A 19,771-nucleotide genomic window follows, 5' to 3' on the forward strand; every position below is an offset into this window, starting at 1 on the left:
AAGAAAAATAAAAAGTTGAGCAAAAAGCCTTAATCTAGAGAACAATTCTACACTGCTCGAATTTATTGTACCGAGAGTTTATCGAAGTAAATTTTCGTGATATTTTGATTGACTGATTTTATCAAAAGAAGAGCCAAGGTGAGCGCCCTTTTTCGAGCAAAGCATAGCAAGCCCCATCCTTCTCTAGCTTTCTTCGCACAGCCTCTAGCCTCCTTCGCATAGCCTCAAGCACAGTCTTGTTCATCTTTCCTTTTCGTCGACAGTCTTCTTTTTCCTCCTTCCTCCTCGCCGACAACCTCTCGCACCACCGGTCTGAAATTTCCACCAGCCTACAGTCGGACCGCCTTCTTGCGAAGAACGCGGTGGAAAATCTGAGACGACTAATGAATGTTCTTACTCAATAAATCCAAGAATTATTAATATTAGAAAAACACTTATGCGTTCTATGTTTTCAGTCACTTCCTCTATTGTTACAATAGAATGGTTATAAAGTAATTAAATGGCTTGAGTTGCATACTCTTGCTGTTAAAGTTAACTATTATAAAATACTTGCATTGTACCAGTGGCGGATCCAGGGAGGGGAGCCCCAGTCAAAACATGATATATATATATATAAGTAATTAAATGGCTGAGTTGCATCTTCTTGCTGTTAAAGTTAACTATTATAGAATACTTATACTATACCAGTGGCGGATCTAGGGAGGGGAGCTCTAACCAAAACATAATATATATATATACACACACACAACCTCTCAAATTGAAACTCTAGCCCTCCTATTGGATTCGCCCTTGCACTGTACAATATCATATCAGACTGGTCATATGAATGCAGAGAAAAGAATAGCCGTTGCTGTCGAGGAGCGTCGACGGCATGAAGAGACGCATGCCAGAAGTGGAAAGGATGCACGTCGCAGAAAGAAAGAGAGAGAGAGGAGATAGACGATGGATAGAGGGAGAAAGAAGAAGAGCCTGCAACACAGTCAATGACAAATTTGTAATATTGTTGAGGGGTGAGGGGTAATTTTGTCAGAGAAATTTTACTTTGATAACTTCTCGATATGAGAAGTTCGGGCAATGTAGAATTGCTCTAATCTAGGTACCTAGAGAGAGCGAGGAGTTTGTATTGTTTATCATTCATACTTTCTATTTGTATTCTTAAATCTCTCTTGATCTCTTTCATATTTTTTTGAATGCTATTCGTTCTATAAAATTTTTGGTCCATACTCTTTTCTCAAAATGTTGTAAAGACTAACGTCTAATCCTATTAAAAGGCTTGAAAAAGAGTTATTGTTAAACTAATTTAAAACGCAAATAAGTTAGTGCTTTATTCTTGTAAAAAGTTTGAAAAAGTTATAACTGAGCCTTGCAAAAACTACTTAGTGCTTGACTCTTTAAATAAGCACTAATTAGTACATTTTAAAAAATTATTAATAAGTAGTCAAGATAGTGGAATACATTGAGTTGAGTTGAGTCACTATAAATTTTACGTGCTTGTATTTTTTATTTTCATATTTTGAGCGCTTTCAATTTATGTTTAAACATTGATTTCAAAGTTATAAAAAGGCTCAAAATAATTTTTGTTTAAATGTTTATCAAATTGAAAAAATTTTGAAATACTCAATTTACTCTTCGTAGCACATTTCTACATCGCTCAACAAAATAAAAATTTGTATTTGATAGTTATAATTTATTTTTTTTAATTTTTTAAATAATATTTAAACAAAATGAATTTTGGTATAATAGTAAATTTATTTAAAAAATTAATTATAATTCAAAAATCATAAGTTTAAATATTATTAAGGTAGTTAGTTTTTATTTTTTAAACAAAATACATAAAAGATATTTTAAGAAAAAACTTTATTAACAAATATTCGTAATATTAAAATAGGGTGTTTACTTATATAATAGTATAAATTAATGATTTTTTGATATTAAATTTATTCAAATATCTATTAATAATATATAATAAATAATTAAAAAAATAAAAGATAGAGATAATAGAAAGAAGCAGCCCCTCTCATCCATTAGATGAGTGGGGATTATTTAAATTTAAAAAAAAAAACAACTCTCGTAGATGAATAAGGTTATTTAAATTGAAAAATAATATATATTTTTTCGTTTTATTAAAATTTAAAAAATTATCTCATCTTCAAAACTAACATTTTTTATTCAATTATTGGTTTATAAAAAAGCCCCACAAAAAGTTATATAGCGACAAATTAATTTAATTTATTTTTTTAGCAAATAAATAAAGGAAAAAACAAAAAATGACGCAATATTTATTGTTCTAAATTAATGTTTATTGTTGTAAAGTAATATTTCATTTATTTGGACAGGACAATGATTTTAAGGGCGAAACACCCAAAGGCAAAGAGCGTACTGGCAAAAGGAAGCTTCCCAACAAATTGACATCTGATACCTCGAACAATGTTTCCCTCTCCCTCGCTTCCCTAAGATAAATGTTATTCGTTGAGTGCAGCGCAGGAGAAAGTTGAGGAGATTCCGGAGCAGACCCAGAGAAGCAATGAGTCAAGTTCACCACACCAGACATCAGTCCCCCTACCCTCCTCCTTCTCCTCCTCAAGGCAAGCAAGATTTTTTCCCATTTCCGATTCAACTGTCCAACTTTTATAGTTGTTGTTTCCACGCCCCAAGACGACACGCCGATTGATTTCCGCCATGACTCTGTGGTCTTGGTTTTCAGGGTTCGGCCCAGGTCCGGCGGCGCCTCCTCCGTCGTATGGAGGCTATGCTCCGCCGCCGCCGCCGCCCCCAGGGCCTCAAAGCTACCAAGGTTACTTTGATAGCTACTCTCCGCCGCCGCCGCCGCCGCCGCCGCCACATGCGTATCACCACCACCACCATCGACAGGAGCCGCTGTGCTTCTCGTTCTTGAAAGGCTGGTAATTTGTCTTTCCTTCAATTACAGAACTTTTTTTGGCTTGGCTTGCTTGATTATATTCTGATGGTATTTGTTTTATATTCTGATAATTTATGATTGGAGTTTGTGTGTTTTTTTTTTCTTTTCAGTTTTTGTGCGTTTGAGCACGAGATAATATCTGATATTATCTTAAATAATTTTGTGATTTTCGTATGTGATAATATCCAATAATTTTGCTCGACTACCGTATCATTTATTTATTTTTTTTGCTAAATATTTCATGGTATCTTTTATGAGTACAAGGTACAGTCAAATCAATCAAGTACATAAATAGCTCAATAGAATACAATCCATGAAGCCTCAAATTATAAATCACAGAAATTACAGATTACAAATAATCAAATTTACATCAAACAAAGGAAAGTTAGGAAACCAACATTAAGTTGAAAAATTCCTACAGATGGCAGGACTTGAACATGGAACCTAAGGGTTCCCAGGACTTGTGTGTTGCCACCAAACTTTTTATGATTAGTTATTGGTTATTGATTTGGGTCCTGCATGCTGCACGCTTGAGTTTAATTATGTTATGGCTTGAAACTGTAATATTAATGTGAAGTACTTTTTTTTGGTGACAAATAAGAATTATTTCTCTTAATGTATAATAGAGTTTTGTTATTGATTATTGATTTGGGTCCTGTATGCTGCACACATGAGTTTATTCTAAATTATGGTTGAAACTGTAATACTATGATGAAGTATTTTCTCTTTTATTTGGGAGAGTAGGAGATGGAAACTAATGTGAAATACTGTATAATGTTATCTTTTTTGTGTGGAAGTAGTGAAAAGAATGGATGGAACAGAAAATATATTAAATGACTAATAAAAATTATTTCTCTTAAATCTTAATGGTAAATTTACCTTTTTAAATCAAAGGTAAATTTAAATTTTTATAAATTTATTAAGGTTTAGGCTCAGAATGGTCTTTGGTAGCAATCATAAAATTGTTCATTTGTGATTGCTAGGCCATTGGTTCTTTGGAATGGTAAGCAAAGGAAATGTTATGTACAGAAAAACCGTCCCTCTACCTGCACAAAGCAGGGACCCTTTTATGCTGGAACTTCCTTTTTTTTATGTTAAGGTTAATGTTGTCAACATATATATATATATATATATATACATAAAGATTTCTATTCATTTTCATTCCATCTATTCTCCTCTAAATGAGGGGAATAAGAAGAGTTGTCATCTATTTTCATTCAATTGTGGTAGAACCTCTTCACCCATGTCCATATCCATCCATCCCTGTCTACCGAATGCCCTAAAAGGTTGTTAATAGTTTTTTATATTTTCTTGCATTCTTTGCTTCCTTGGTACTATATCATATATACATATATATAAGGGCACTTTGTGCAACAAAAGACATGAGATTGTAACCTTTTGACCAAGTGCAGAAGTGGAAGTGTAGAAATTAATAGCAAAACAGTAGCCAAACTAAAGTATAATTGAAGCTAGAATGAAAATAATTGGCCTCTAATTTGTAAAACTGAACAAGACAACTACTTGTAACTAATTCCAAGAGACTATTTATGGTTACAACAGATACAAAATCCCAGTTTTTGATTTCTAGATAACCCATCTAATCTCATCCATCCAAGCTCATCAAAATGGGCAAACATATTGCTGACCAGAAACTAACACAAAATAATGTAGAAATATACAACAAAACAACAATAACAAGTTAACAACTACAACTGCAACAACAACATGCCAAGCCTTTATCCCACCATGTGGGGTCTCTGTCCATGAATTTTACCTTTCTATTATTTCATAATGTAGAAACATATTCTTAAATTTTTGAGAAATAGAAGAAATAAAACTGTATCGTATTTTTTACATGTGTGGTACAACCCCATTTATAGGGTTAGTAATTTACACCATAGGAAAGATTACATTTGTGCTAAACTAGGAAAGATAGGTTGTACAGGAAATAATAGGAAATGCTGACTACACAAAAAATAGGAAAGTATTCAAAAAAGATAAGCTGGTAATTATCCCTTAAAATCAGTTTCTAAACTAGGGATGATTTGGCCAATCAATCTCGCAAATTAAGGAATGATTCCAGTAAAACATTCCTTATCTTTTTGGCCAGGAATCAACACTCCCCCTCAAGTTGCTGAATGAATGTTTTTCATTCCTAGCTTGCACAATAACTCCTCAAATCTTCTTGTAGGCAGTCCCTTTGTTAATACATCAGCCAACTAGTTTTTGGATGGGACAAAAGGAATACAAATTAGTCTAGCTTCTAGCTTCTTTGTTTTAAAATGTCGATCTATCTCGACATGTTTTGTTCTATCATGTTGCACTGGATTATGTGCGATATTGATAGTTGACTTATTGTCAAAAAACAGCTTGGCTGGTCCATTATCAGCAAGCCTTAGGTTATCCAAAAAAATCTTCAGCCATAATAATTCACATAGTCCAATAACTCGAATTTTTCCTTAGTATTGGACTTGACAACTATGTTATGCTTTTTACTTCTCAAAGACACTAGATTCTCTCTTAGAAACACACAATAACTAGTCGTAGATTGCCTATCAACCAGAGGACCTACATAGTCTGCTTCTGTGTAGCTTCCAATAGCTAGGTCATTCCCTGATCTGAATAGAATTCCTTTCCCAGGTGTGGACTTTAGATAACATAGAATTCTTTTGATTGTCTGCATGTGTTGTTCAGTTGGATTGTGCAAAAACTGACTGACTAGGTTGACAGCGAATGCAATGTTAGGTCTAGAATGAGATAGGTATATTAGGCAACTAATCAACCTTTGATACCTTCCTTTGTCTTCTAGCTAATAGTTAGGATTGTCACCAAGTTTGAGATTTGGTTCCACTAGTGTGTTGGTTGTTTTTCTGACGTAGCATGTAGCGTGTGTGTGAAGAAAAGACACCAAAATAAACCCTCGAAAGAACAAACTTCAATGACCGAAACTTGGCTTTCAAGAAGATGCAAAAACAAGACTGTTTTGCTATAAAAACCCAAATAGGTTGCTGAAATTTGATTAAGAAAAACTTGATTACAAACTCTAGATCTAGACATATTTATAGTATTTGGGTAATTCAAATCCATATAATATTTGTAAACAAAATCCAACTAGAATTCTAATAGAAATAAATCCTAAATAAAAGTCCACTTGACGCAGCGTGTAGCGCGTGTGTGAAAAAATACACCAAAATAAACCCTCGAAAGAACAAACTTCAATGGTCGAAGCTTGGCTTTCAAGAAGATGCAAAAACAATACTGTTTTGTTATGAAAACCCAAATACGTTGCTGAAATTTGATTGAGAAAAACTTGATTACAAACTCTAGATCTTAGGCATATTTATAGTATTTGGCTAATCCAAATCCATTTAATATTTGTAAACAAAATCCAACTAGAATTCTAATAAAAATAAATCCTAAATAAAAGTCAACTAGAATCCTAAAAAAAGTAAAACCCTAATCAAACATGAAATAGAATCATAAATCAAGTAAAAACATGAAATAAAATCCTAAATCAAGTAAAAATATAAAGTAGAATCCTAAATCAAGTAGAATTCTAAAACTTAAGAAGTATTAAAATAATATTATGGCACTACTATTTTGGTGATACTGTTCTGGTTTGGTTGGGTCAGCCTTGGGCCGAGTCTTGATTGGTGACCGCATCATTTTCCACCTAACAGCTCGGTTTCTTTCAATAAATTAATGATATACTTCCTTTGGGAAATGAAGATTCCTTCTTTAGAGTAGGCTACTTCTATTCCCAAAAAATACTTGAATTTACCAAGATCCTTAATCTCAAATTCTCTTGCAAGCTTTCTTTTAGCTGTTGTTGCTCCACAACATCATTTCTAGTCACTATGATAACATCCACATACACAAGCAGAGTTGTAACCTTCCCCTCTATTGAATGTTTAATAAAGAGGGTATAATCTCCCCTATTTTGTCGGTATCCCATCTATCTCATAGCTTTAGAAAATTTGTTAATCCATGCTCTAGGAGACTGCTTAAACCCATAGAGAGCCTTTTTTAGTCTGCACACCTTGCATGAAACTTCTTTATTAAACCCTGGTGGTGGCTCCATAAAAACTTCCTCCTCTAAATCGCCATGGAGGAAGGCATTTTTTACATTAAACTGCTGTAACTACCAACCACAACATGCAGTCAATGATAAGAGAATCCAGGCAGTTGTCATCTTTGCCACTAGTGCAAAGGTCTCCTAATAATCTATTCCACATGTTTGTGTGTACCCCTTAGCAACCAACTATGCCTTATATCTCTCCAATGTGCCCTATGCCTTATATTTTAAGTTAAACACCCATTTGCAGCCCATAGGTTAAACTCCCTTTGGTTTAGGCACTATATCCCAAGTTTGGTTCTTTTCCAAAGCTCTCATCTCTTTGTCATGAGAATTGCCATGTGGTTTTTTAAATTTTGCTTTAATTTGTGCTGTTACGAGTTTGTTACATCTAAGGGATAACCATGTGCAAGTGGTTACAACCATAGAAGAGTGTAGATGCTGGTTGTTATAACCATAGAAAGCTATAGAAGATGCCTTGGCAGGGATCCCCCCTTCTGGCAACTTGTATAAAACCCCCATTGATCCTCTCGATTGGGGCATTGAGGAATTAATGAGAATTTCCATCTTCCCCTCCTTTAATCTCTCTCTCTCTCTTTCTCTTTCATTGTCACTCAAATTCTTTGACCTACTTCTCTGTTATGCTTCTTGTGTCTTCTTAATTCACATCGAATTAGGAGGAATTCATTGTTAGGCTTAGGTTGTGACAATTTTGGTATTAGAGCACGGTTCTCAGTCTTAATCCTTGAAGATCGAGATCAATGGAAGAAGGGACTCGTATGAAAAACTTCGAGTTGCAGTTGCAACACTTCAACTCGACTATGACTGAATTCTAGAACATAATCGACTTGTTGGAGATCACATCTACTCAGAATCATGAGGCGATCATGGCGATGGATCGCAAGCTGGAAAGTTCCTTGGAAGGATTGGAATGGAGGTTGGATGGGGCCATCTCACAGATTCGGGAGGAGATGGGAGTACAATTCAGGGACCAGCTACAGAAGCTCATGGTGATGTTCACTCGCCAGAACTCGGTAAAATTTTCTTCCGATTTTCCTCCTAGGGAGAGAATATAGCCTATCTTACATGGACATAGAATGAACACCCTGGGGAGGAAGGACCTCTGAAATTGAGGTGGATCCGGGGCAGGAAGGAGAGGCAGTGATGGATAGGAGACAGGAGGGTCATGCCATCCATAATCAACTGGGCTTTCCTATGCCCTGGATGGAGATCCTAGTGTTTGAAGGGATCAATCCTAGATGGTGGTTAAGAAAATGTGAACGGTTGCTTAATTGGTATAACATACCCGAAGGGCAGAGGGTAGCCTTTGCCACGACATACCTTAACGATTCAGGGGATGCTTGGTTTCAAGGGTGGTCCAGAGTAAGAGGAGATTGTACTTGGGAGGAGTTTGCTGAAAAACTTCGTGAACGATTTGTTGAGAGAAGTATGATGGATGTGATAAAGGAATTGTTGTGAGGCTGAGCTACCGAGCTGATGAGGCCGAGTTGCAGAGCTGATGGAAGGTCGAGCTGCCGAGCAAATGACCGAGTTGCCGAGCTACTACACTCGTTATCATCTGATTTATCCTCTGCGATTTATCTTGATTTATATTGCTATTATATCTTATCTTTCATTTTTATTAGATTTGTTTGTATTTAAAGTTGTTGTAATCTAGTCCTAAAAAGTAGGAATCTAATCTCTAAAATTTAGGAGAATTCTTAGGATCCACTATGTATATATTTGTGGCATTCTTAAGGGAATAATGGACGGAGCATTATTCTTTCAAAAGAAGATTTCTTCATGGTATCAGAGCCTGCTCTTCGATCCTAAAGCAGCCTCTATTCTATTTTTTCGTCCACACCATTTTGCTTCATCAATTAGTTTTATTTGTTTCTTTCGTCTACACCTTGTTTCATCAATGGCGAATACTCAACCTAATCCCACTCTAACCGAAAACTTCAGCCACAAGTTCTCCAAATTTATCCAGCAACTCAATTGATCATCTTCCTATACAGATTACTCACCATAAGTTGAATGGGAGTAACTTTAGGGAATGGTTTCAGTCAGTTATGCTTGGTGATCAAGGGAAAAGGCAAGGCTGGTTACTTAACAGGCTCTACTCCTTCTCCATTGAGCACAGTAGTCACATATGGTACCTGGGAAGTCGAGAATTCCACCATAATGGCCTGGCTGATCAATTTGATGGAGCCTAGAATAGGAAGAACTTACCTATTCTATAAAACCGCAAAGGAGATATGGGATTCGGTCCAAGACATGTACTTAGATTTGGAGAACTCATCTCAATACTTTGAGATCAGATCTGCCATTAGACTACACGACAGGTAATCTAAATATTATAGATTACTTTAATGTTTTGGTTGAACTTTGGCATGAGATGGAACTGTTTTACACCATTAATTGGGAATGTTCTGCGGATAGTATAAAATATAGTAAGATGATTGAGAATGATCGGGTGTTTGATTTTCTACATGGCTTTAACCATGATTTGGATGAAGTAAGAGGCAGAATTTTAAGTACAAAACCTCTGCCTTCACTTCGAGAAGTTTTTGCTGAGGTTCGGAGGGAGGAAAGTCGAAGAAAGGTAATGCTAAATCAGCAAGGTGAGTCCCCTTTAACTCACCAAAATTCTGCTTTAGCAAGTTTTAAACAAGAAGAGAGTCAACCAAGGAATCTAGGACGAGAGAAGCAGTGGTGTGACCACTGTAAAAGGCCATATCATACCAAATAAACATGTTGGAAAATTCATGGGAAACCAGCTAACTGGAAGCCAAGAGGAAAAAAGGAGAGTGGAAGTACTGCCTACATAGTTGATGCACCAAAGGAGCAAGAAGTAGTACCAGCCTTAACCTGTCAGAGGAGCAGATTCAGACCTTGTATAAGCTGCTGAATCAAGGTATATCCTCTCCAAGCCCTCCTATGGCAGCTACTGCTTTACAAGGTAATCTCCATTACTCTCTAAGTTCCAGCAAACTCTCTAAGAATACATGGAATAGTAGATATGGGTGCTTTTGACCATATGATATGTTCAGCCTGTTCAATGACAGAATACACCCCTTGTGACAAATCTATAAACATTTCAATGGCTGTGGTACCACCTCTCCAGCCAAAGGGTATGGAACAGTTTGTATTTCTGGTTTAAAACTTAAATCAGTTTTACATGTTCTTGGTTTAAGATGCAATTCATTGTCAGTCCATAAGATTACTCAGGATATGAATTGTTGTGTGACATTCTTTCCTTCATATTGCTTATTTCAGGACCAAGTATCGAGGAGGACGATTGGCAATGCTAGAGCTAAGGATGGGCTTTCTTATTTGGCAGAGGATAGGATTTTTTCTTCTACAAATAAGGTTGTTTTGACAGCCACAACCAATGCCAAGATTTTGTTGTGGCATAATCATTTAGGTCATCCAAGTTCACAACAAAATCGTTTAGGTCACTCAAGTTTCCTTATCTTAAATTTTTGTATCCGCATTTTTTCATCAATAAAAATCAAACTTTCTCATGTGAACAGTGTACCATTGCCAAACAGTCTCGTTCTTCTCATCCAATTCAATCCTATAAGCCATCTAAACCATTCCATTTAGTTCATAGTGATATTTGAGGACCTATCTAAAACCTCTAATATTTTTGGTTCTTAGTGGTTTATAACCTTTATTGATGATCATTCTAGGGCATGTTGGGTGTACCTTATGAGGGAAAAATCTGAAGCTTGCAACATTTTTAAGAAATTTCACAAACTCATCTTAAACATGTCTCAAACTTCTATCCAAATTCTTCGTACTGATAATGGTCTAGAATATTTCTCTCATGACCTTACTAATTATCTATCCGAACATGGTGTGGCGGAAAGAAAAAATTGCCATTTTCTAGAAGTGGCTCGCGCTATGATGTTCACCACCCATGTCCCACATTTCTATTGGGGGTAAGCAGTCCTTACAGCTACATATTTGATCAATAGACTTCCCTCAAAGACCCTAAATTTTCAGACCCCTCTTGCTGTCCTTTGTTCTCTCTACCCAACTGTTAGCCACTTACATTCTCTTCCTCAAAAATTTTCGGCTGCAGTGTGTTTGTTCACAATAATCAGCTTTACCGTACAAAGTTGGACCCCAAGGCCCTTAAATGTATCTTTATTGGGTACTCTCTCCCTCCCAAAAAGGTTACAAATGCTATAACCCACACAAAAGACAAGTCTTGGTCTCCATAGATGTCACATTCTATGAAGACCAATCATTTTACCCCTCACCAGTTTCAGTTGCTGCATCTCCATCCCTCTCGGATTCTAATCCTATTTCCTTTCCTTCTCTTGATGCTCCTTTGCCCTTATGCTCTCAAGGGGGAGAATTTCTGGCCTCTTCACCTGTTAGGCCTTCAAGTTCCAATAGCATAAGGGCAGATCCTTCAAGCTCTTCTCCTATTTCTCCTAATCCATCTTCTCAGCCAGAAACTACAGCTGAATCTCATGTTCCAACTCCATATTCAGCTACTAAGAATTCTTTGCAAGTGTATTCTAGACGTTCAAAGGCCCATCCTGAGGGACAACAAAACCAATCATCACTTCTAGATGTTGGTCTATCAGAAAACAACATTGAGAATGAGTCTACCAGCAGGGATAATTTGGATTGGGCTATGCCTATTGCTCTAAGGAAAGGGGTAAGATCTTGTGTCGAGTATCCTATGTCTAATCACTTGACTTATGCTAAGTATGCCCTCAGTACAAGGGATTTGTTGCAAGTATTGACAGCATTGTCGTTCCAAGGAATATTCAAGAGGTTATGAGTGATCCTAAGTGGAAAGTTGTAGGTATGGAGGAGATGAGTGCATACAAGGCAAGATTGGTTGCACAAGGGTTTACTAAAACATATGGGATTGACTATGAGGAGACTTTTGCTCCTGTGGCCAAACTCAACTCAATTCGGGTATTAATTTCTCTTGCTGTTAATCTTGATTGGCCTCTACTTCAATTTGATATTAAAAATGCTTTTTTTGAATGATGACTTGGATGAGGAGATATATATGAGAATATCCCTAAGATTTGAACAGGAAATTGGCAATGGAAATGTGTGCAAATTAAAGAAATCCCTATATGGATTAAAGCAGTCTCCAAGGGTTTGGTTTAAGAAATTTAGTATGACTCTCAATCGTTTGGGATATAAGCAAGGGCAAGCTGACCATACCTTGTTTATAAAGTCAATAGTAGAAGGAAAAAAAGGCCATATTAATTGTTTATGTTGATGACATTATTGTGACAGGTGATGACTTGCAGGAGATTGAAAATTTGAAGAAGCAATTAAAAACTGAATTTGAAGTGAAAGACCTAGGAGTCATGAGATATTTCCTGGAAAGAGAGGTGGCCCAGAGTAAAGAAGGGCTATTCATCTCTCAAAGGAAGTACACACTTGATTTGTTAAAGGAAATTGGAATGTTAGCATGCAGACCAGCTGGTACTCCTCTAGAAAAGGGTTGGGATGTCGAAGAAAAAGAAGACACTCTTGTTGAAAAAGAAAGGTATCAAAAGTTGGTTGGTAGACTAATTTATTTGTCACTTACAAGGCGAGACATAGCCTATGCAGTAAGTGTCATAAGTCAATACATGTATTCTCCTACTCAAAAACATATGAATGCAGTGTTCCTTGTTCTAAGATACCTCAAGGGAACGACTAGGAAATGGCTGATGTTCAGGAAAACTAATGAAAGAATAATTGAATGTTTTGTGGATGCTGATTGGGCTAGTTCACGTGAGGATAACAGGTCAACTTCAGGTTATTGCACCAGGTTATGGGGTAATGTGGTTACTTAGAGGAGCAAAAAGCAATCCGTAGTGGCTCGAAGTAGTGCCGAGGCCAAATTTCGTGCTATTGCTCAAGGGATATGTTAAGTTATTTAGCTGGAAAGGATGATGAAAGACTTGGGGATATCCTTATCTTAACCAACATAAGTTTATAGTGATAGCAAATCTGCTATCAGTATTGTGAAGAATTCTGTTCAGTATGATCGAATGAAACATGTAAGAATTGACAGAAGTTTTATAAAGAGAGAAATTGAAGAAGGAGGAATCAACTTATCCTACATCCCAACTATTAATCAAGTGGCTGATATTTTCACAAAACCTGTTGCAAGGCCAGGGTTCGAGTTACTAATTGGCAAGCTTGGAATGACTTGTATCTATTTCTCAGCTTGAGGATGAGTGTTGTGAGGCCGCGCTGTCGAGTTGATGGAAGGCCGAGCTGTCGAGCTAATGGTCGAGTTGCCGAGCTACTAAACTCGTTATCATCTGATTTATCCTCTGCGATTTATCTTGATTTATATTGTTGTTATAGCTTATCTTTCATTTTTATTAGATTTGTTTGTATTTAAGGTTGTTGTAATCTAGTCCTAAAAAGTAGGAATCTAATCTCTAAAATTTAGGAGAATTCTTAGGATCCACTGTGTATATATTTGTGGCATTCTCAGGGGAATAATGGACGAAGCATTATTATTTCAAAAGAAGATTTCTTCAGGAATTCAACAAACTTAGATAGTGTGGGGAAGTGAGGGCCTATCAGCTTAGGTTTGAGGAATTGAGATCACTATAGGTTTGAGGAATTGAGATCACTAATGATCAACCACAATCCTCACCTATCACAGGCTTATTTTGTGTCTAGCTTTGTGAGTGGTCTTCTCGATGAGCTTAGACCAATGGTCAAAATGTTGCAGCCTCGAACGGTGGAGTAGGCAACCAAGAGTGCTTGGTTGTAGAAGATGGCGGTGGAGGCTCTAATGAGGAAGCAAAGGAAATAATAGAGGAGAGTGATTATGGGAACATCATCACAAGGAGGCAAGGGCTATAATAGAGAGTTGGTGAAGGGAAGTTCAGGGGTAAAGAGTTTGGGTGGTCCAAGCTTTGGTCACAACATGCCACCGTAAGGAGGGAGGATGATTGAATAGAGGAGGCTGGGTTGTGCTTTAGGTGTGGGGATAAGTATTATCTCGGACACCAATGCAAACGGTAGTTGCTACTCCTAGAAGGGGAAGATGGAGAGCTAATTGAGGAAGGGGAAGCTAGTGAACCTGGTGAGTATGGAGATGAAGATAATGGGGAGATTTCTATACATGCTTTGAAGGGGTTAGCAAATAACAAGATTATCAAGGTGGAAGGAAGGTGAAGGATCGCACATAATCTTAATAGACAGTGGGAGTACCCACAGTTTTCTAAATGAAAGAATAGCTAAGAGATTGAAATGTTAGCTCACGAGTACACAACCCCTGAGTGTGACAATAGCTAAAGGAAATAGGGTGGTGAGCAAATCAGCATGTATGGGCTTTTGTTGGTAAATGTAGGGGGAGGAATTCGAAGCTGATTTGAGACTCCTATAGCTAGGAGGTTATGACATAGTGTTGGGAGTAGATTGGATGAAAGGGGTGAGCCTTATAAGTTTTTATTTCAATAGAATGGAGGTTTCATTTGAGAAAGAAGGTAGGAGAATAACTCTTACAAGAGGAAAAAAGGCTAGGGTTTGTAAGATGATCATGGGAAGAAGATTACAAAAGGTATTTAGGAGCAAGTGGGCCTAGATTACACAACTGTTCTCTATTGAAACAGTGGAGGAAGGCAGTGATAACAATGCATTGCAGGGAGAATTCTTCCTAATGGTCAGTGCACCTCTGGGAAGACATGATAAGGTACACCATCTATACCTACTTTATAAATTGTTGGTAGAATTTGAGGATCTTTTTGTTGAACCTACAACCCTACCCCCTACTTCGAATGTTTGACCATTCCATCAATCTCAAACCTAATGCTAAACCCATCAACATTAGATCCTATTGTTATCACCCAAACCAAAAGACAAAGATTGAAAAAATGGTTCGGGAGATGTTACACCAATCCATTATTAGACTTAGCCAAAGTCCTTTTGCTTCGCCCTGTTTTACTTGTCAAGAAAAAGGACGGATCATGGCATTTTTGTGTGGACTATCGCCAACTTAATGCTATGACCGTTAAAGACAAATTCCCCATACCCCTGTTGAAGACCTTTTGGATGAATTACATCATGCTAGCTTCTTCTCTAAACTTGGCCTACGCTTGAGTTATCACCAAATCTGAATGATTCCTAAGATCGCTTTTAGAACACACCATGGGCACTATGAATTCTTGGTGATGTCATTTGGGCTCACCAATGCACTAGCCACTTTTCAGGCCCTTATGAACTGTATCTTTGAGCCTTACCTACGAAAATTTATATTAGTGTTCTTTGACGACATACTTGTCTACAACTCGACATTTGATCGACACCCGACTCACCGTTATTACCTTTGAGGTCCTTAGATCTAACCAACTCTTTATTAAGAGGACTAAGTGTGCTTTTGGCCAAAGGCAGGTAGAATATTTGGGGCACATAATTGTCACGAACCTAGGGTTTGTGATAGGTTAAAAGAGGAATTGGGGAAGAAATTAGAATTGAAGGAAGGGGAAAATCAGTAGAAAGAGGGAGAGATATTAAGAGGAAAGGGGGGAGAAATAGTAGAGAGAAACAAGAGGGAGAATGGAGAGAGACGTAGAGGGAAATTAGATTTAAGAATTCATTTAATTCAAGCATATCCTCTTCCTACAGCTGAGGCAATATATATATATTCTCACTTAGCTACCAAACAAAGCTCTCTAACCACCTAAGCTACAAGACAAAAAGGGAAAGTAACAGAATAACAATACCCATGTGCTGTAACTGAATTACAAAAATACCCCCTAACTGTAATTGTAACTCAATTACAGCTTTGGCCCCTATAATACCCAAGGTCGTGACAATTCCCTCTTCTTGAAATGTTTCTTGTCCCCAAGAAACTTATTACCACCTAGCCGTTGCTTCTTTATCCAATGCCCATCTTCACCCATTGGTTTCTTTTTCGTTTTTCCTTCTTTTTATCTTGTTTTTCCCTCTTCTTTTACCTTTTTTTTTTTCTCCTTAACAGCAACAACCTTATGTCTTGTTGCCACACCAATGGAAACATGAATAAGTAAAACAAGGGTCTCGGTCCCTTCAACAAAGAATCCCTTCCCTTTCTTCCTTTCATCTTGTTTCGCTTTATCCTTCTGCGTCCTCCATTGCTCCAAATCAGAAACATATTCCTGGAAGGTTGTAGCATAATCAATTTCATGTAAGCATCCTCCCTTAACCTCTAACCAATCTTGGGTTGCCTTCCATTCGTTATCCACTTCGATTAAGGCACAAGTTTCCTCTCAATTGACTTATTCCTCAATTGGAGTTACCTGATCCATAGTAGGTAATTCAACAACTCCTCCCATTCCTATTCTTTCAAGAGAAATAGATTTAAGATCTCCACAATCTAAGGTTGTTGTGGTCGTTTCCATTCCAAGATCTTTGGCTCTCGGATTGCTAGCGAACATCTTAGCTTCATCCTCAACAGTTATCTCCTCCCACGGTGTCATATTGAGGGTTTTAGCATCTAGATTCTTAGTAACAGTGGGGGTGCTTGAGATGCTGCCAGCCGTTGGACTGTCATTCCCCAATTCTTCAATCCCTTCTTCCATGTACTCCTCAGCCCCCTCCACAGCCAAGACTGAGGGAGCAATATGTTTAGACCCTTCCATATCTTCAATAGGGGTCTCCTCAAGTGGAAATACTTTTACTTGCTAGGTAGCTGGAGTACACCAAGGATTTACTTTCAGCAAGGCTATCCTCCTTCGGCTACTCCACTTTAAGGAGTTCTTTCTTGTTAAAACTTCCTTGATAGTCATCGAAATATTCCAGCGGGAAGTTGTAATGATACTTCTTAATCAGTATCATCGCAAACTTTTGCAGCTTCTCGCGGAACATACTACCGAATTCTTCGCATGTTTCATGAATCCCATTACTTGCTCCCTTGTCAATTCGGCTAGACACATTATCCAACCTTTCCCAAGCCTGATTCTTTTGAATAAACTGCTCCTGACTCTTCTTGTTGCTAGCTATAATGGCAGCCTTCTTCTGCTGCCATTGAGGCTCCAATTGTCTCATGCTTCCACTTCTTTCGATGGATTCACGAGCAAAATTTTCCACTAAAAATGCAGCTCCCTTCTGCTGCGACTGAGACTCCAATGTCCTTGTGCGTGCACTACTGCCCCTAGCAGACTTCTCACGAGCAGGACAACTCGAAGGCCAATAAATAGGAGTTTTGTACTTCCGAAATCCCTCACTTCTCTTCAGTATGTACCTCTCAACAGTCACCTCGAAGCTAATCCAAGAAGTGGCAAATTGCAGCCACTGTTCTGCTTCGGAGTCGGTCCTATTTTAGGACTGGAATAAATTGCACATTACAGCAACTTGATCGGCCTTCAAGAGTTGCCTAGGGCTACCGAATATCTTGTCTCGCTTGCTGCAATAATACCTAATACTTGTTGGAATCACTGTCAGAAACACCGGCCTGCAATGCCTTCCAAGTCACAATCGCTTGGCCTTGAATCCGCTTCAGCTTATGGCCAGTCAGTCGCAGCACCTGCAATGCACCAGTCGAAAGCTTCACTGCTTGTCCGCTCCAGTCACAATCACTATCAGTCGCAAACCTCTTGCCAATGACAACCCAACTAGTGATGCATCAAGCTTCCTCCCCTCAGTTTTGCTCTGAGTTAGCTCTCTAGAATGGTCGGAATCTCCTTCCGATCAAGGTGGAAAACTCTGTGACATCCCTGTTGCTTCACCAGCACGGGTCAGAAGCCAACTAAGACCTTAGCACACACAGTGCCTTCTGATCAAAGCGGCAACACCCACAAAACTCCGGTTGGAATTCCAATCAAAACTGCCACACCACAGCTGCACCTGTAGGAAGCTTTTCGGTTTGGGTCAGAATGGTCTTCCGATCTCGTCGCAACTCTCTGGGTCATCCACTTCACCTTTGATGGACTCACTCTCGCCTTAACAGTTGCACTTCAGTGGTCATGGACCACCCTCCCTTCGTTGCCTTCCAGCCGAACCAAGAATCACCTTCAAGGATTAGATTTATCTCCGTCCATAATCATTCTCGAGGACCATCGTCAACCCAAAGATCACCTTCGACTCTTCGTTGCCTCCCGAGGTCGAGGATCACCTGACTCAGTGGACCCAGACCTAGTTGCTCCAGAATCACTGTCAAAGTTGCCTAGGTCAGTTTCGCCTTCACCCACCTTCCTCAGTCGGTCTCGGTGTTATTAAAGGCGCAAGGCGAGGCGCGAGCCTGGTGGAACTAGACGCAAGTTAATAAAAAATAAAATAAAATAAAAATATAATTGAAGAAAAATGTATAAAATAGGTCATAACTTCTAATAATATTTTAACAAGCATGTTATGAAAAAAACCACTCTAAAGACTAAACATTTCTATATTTTCATCATTAGAAGCATCATCTCTAATATCTTCTTCCACAACATCTACTCTTGTTGGATGATTTCTATGGTTTAGAAGTGTGATGATAGTTTCATACATTTTTTTGGTAGGTAATATACTAGACTTGAATTTGCATCTTTCTTTGTTTTGGTGACTTAATGTTGCATTTTGATGTTGCATTTTGTTATTGCATGCCTTGAATTTGTTCAATTCTCCGTATCCATCTTCATCTAGTTCAAATTCAATTGGAGCATTTGAAGTATTAGCATTTTTACTTATTGTCAAATTTGTAGTTGAAGTAATAAATTTAAACCATAAACAGTAAACAATTAAATAAAGTAACAAATAGTGAAATAAAAAACTTGAAAAATAACTAAAAAGCCCAAGGCGCGCGCCTTTTCCTAAGGCGCCTTGGGCTGAGGCGCGCTTGAGGCATGCCTTTTGGTCTGCGCCTACCTGAAGGCTTTCAGGTGCCTAGGGTGTGCCTTGTGCCTAGGCGCGCCTTTAATAACACTGGTCGGTCTCCTTCTCCACTCAATCAATTGATGGTTCCGATCAAGTTGGGTGTTCAATTCATTCACTCAGAACTCTGTCTTAGGCTGGTAACCGCCTTGAGTTCCAACTGATCACTAGGAATCACTGCACCCAACCGCTATCAACTATCGTTCGAAATCCGCTTCACTGTGGATCAGCAAGCGAGGTTTGCACCCAAGTCGATTAACATGTTCAGAGTGGCAGAACTGATCGAAGAAGGTGCAGAGCTTGATCGATCAAGGAAGGCGATTGTGATGCAACTAGCGGAATTCTCCAAAATTGAGAATCGATGGCTACGGTTTCTTCAAAATGCACCTGCAAACAGCTCCGAGGATGGGAAGGCCTTGCTCGTCTGGAATTCCAATCAACTGGAACTCCCTTAGGAGTCGCTTGAATTCGCTTTCAATGACCGATTTGCTCTACTTTGAATCTGGCTTGCTTACTTCAAATCTGATTGGACTAAATTGATTTTCCGAACTCACAGCCAAGGAATGACTACTCTGATACCTTTTGTCACGAACTTAGGGTTTGTGATTGATTAAAAGAGGAATTGGGGAAGAAATCAAAATTGAAGGAAGGGGGAAATTAGTAGAAAAAGGGAGAGATATTAAGAGAAAAGGGGGGAGAAATAGTAGAGAGAAACAAGAGGGAGAATGGAGAGAGATGTAGAGGGAAATTAGATTTAAGAATTCATTCAATTCAAGCATATCCCTTTCCTACAGTTGAGGCAATATATATATAGCCTCACTTAGCTACTAAACAAAACTCTCTAACCACCTAAGCTACAAGAAAAAAAGAGAAAATAACAGAATAACAACACTCATGTGCTGTAACCGAATTACAAAAATATCTCTTAACTGTAATTGTAACTCAATTACAGC

At 38.1% G+C, this 19,771-nt stretch overlaps 1 protein-coding gene across 1 annotated transcript in view; it reads left to right on the top strand.

Moving 5' to 3' along the window:
• The first annotated feature begins 2,371 nt into the window (after positions 1–2,371).
• LOC127810226 (protein CYSTEINE-RICH TRANSMEMBRANE MODULE 11-like) overlaps positions 2,372–19,771 on the top strand; it is a 32,152-nt gene continuing 14,752 nt past the window's right edge. Inside the window, exons 1-2 of the mRNA XM_052349570.1 lie at positions 2,372–2,585; positions 2,705–2,903. Coding sequence (XP_052205530.1) covers positions 2,525–2,585; positions 2,705–2,903 — 260 coding nt within the window. The 5' untranslated portion in view covers positions 2,372–2,524. The remainder of the gene's footprint in view (positions 2,586–2,704; positions 2,904–19,771) is intronic.

Source organism: Diospyros lotus, chromosome 9 (genome assembly GCF_014633365.1).
Source record: "Diospyros lotus cultivar Yz01 chromosome 9, ASM1463336v1, whole genome shotgun sequence".
NCBI classification, from domain to species: Eukaryota; Viridiplantae; Streptophyta; class Magnoliopsida; order Ericales; family Ebenaceae; genus Diospyros; species Diospyros lotus.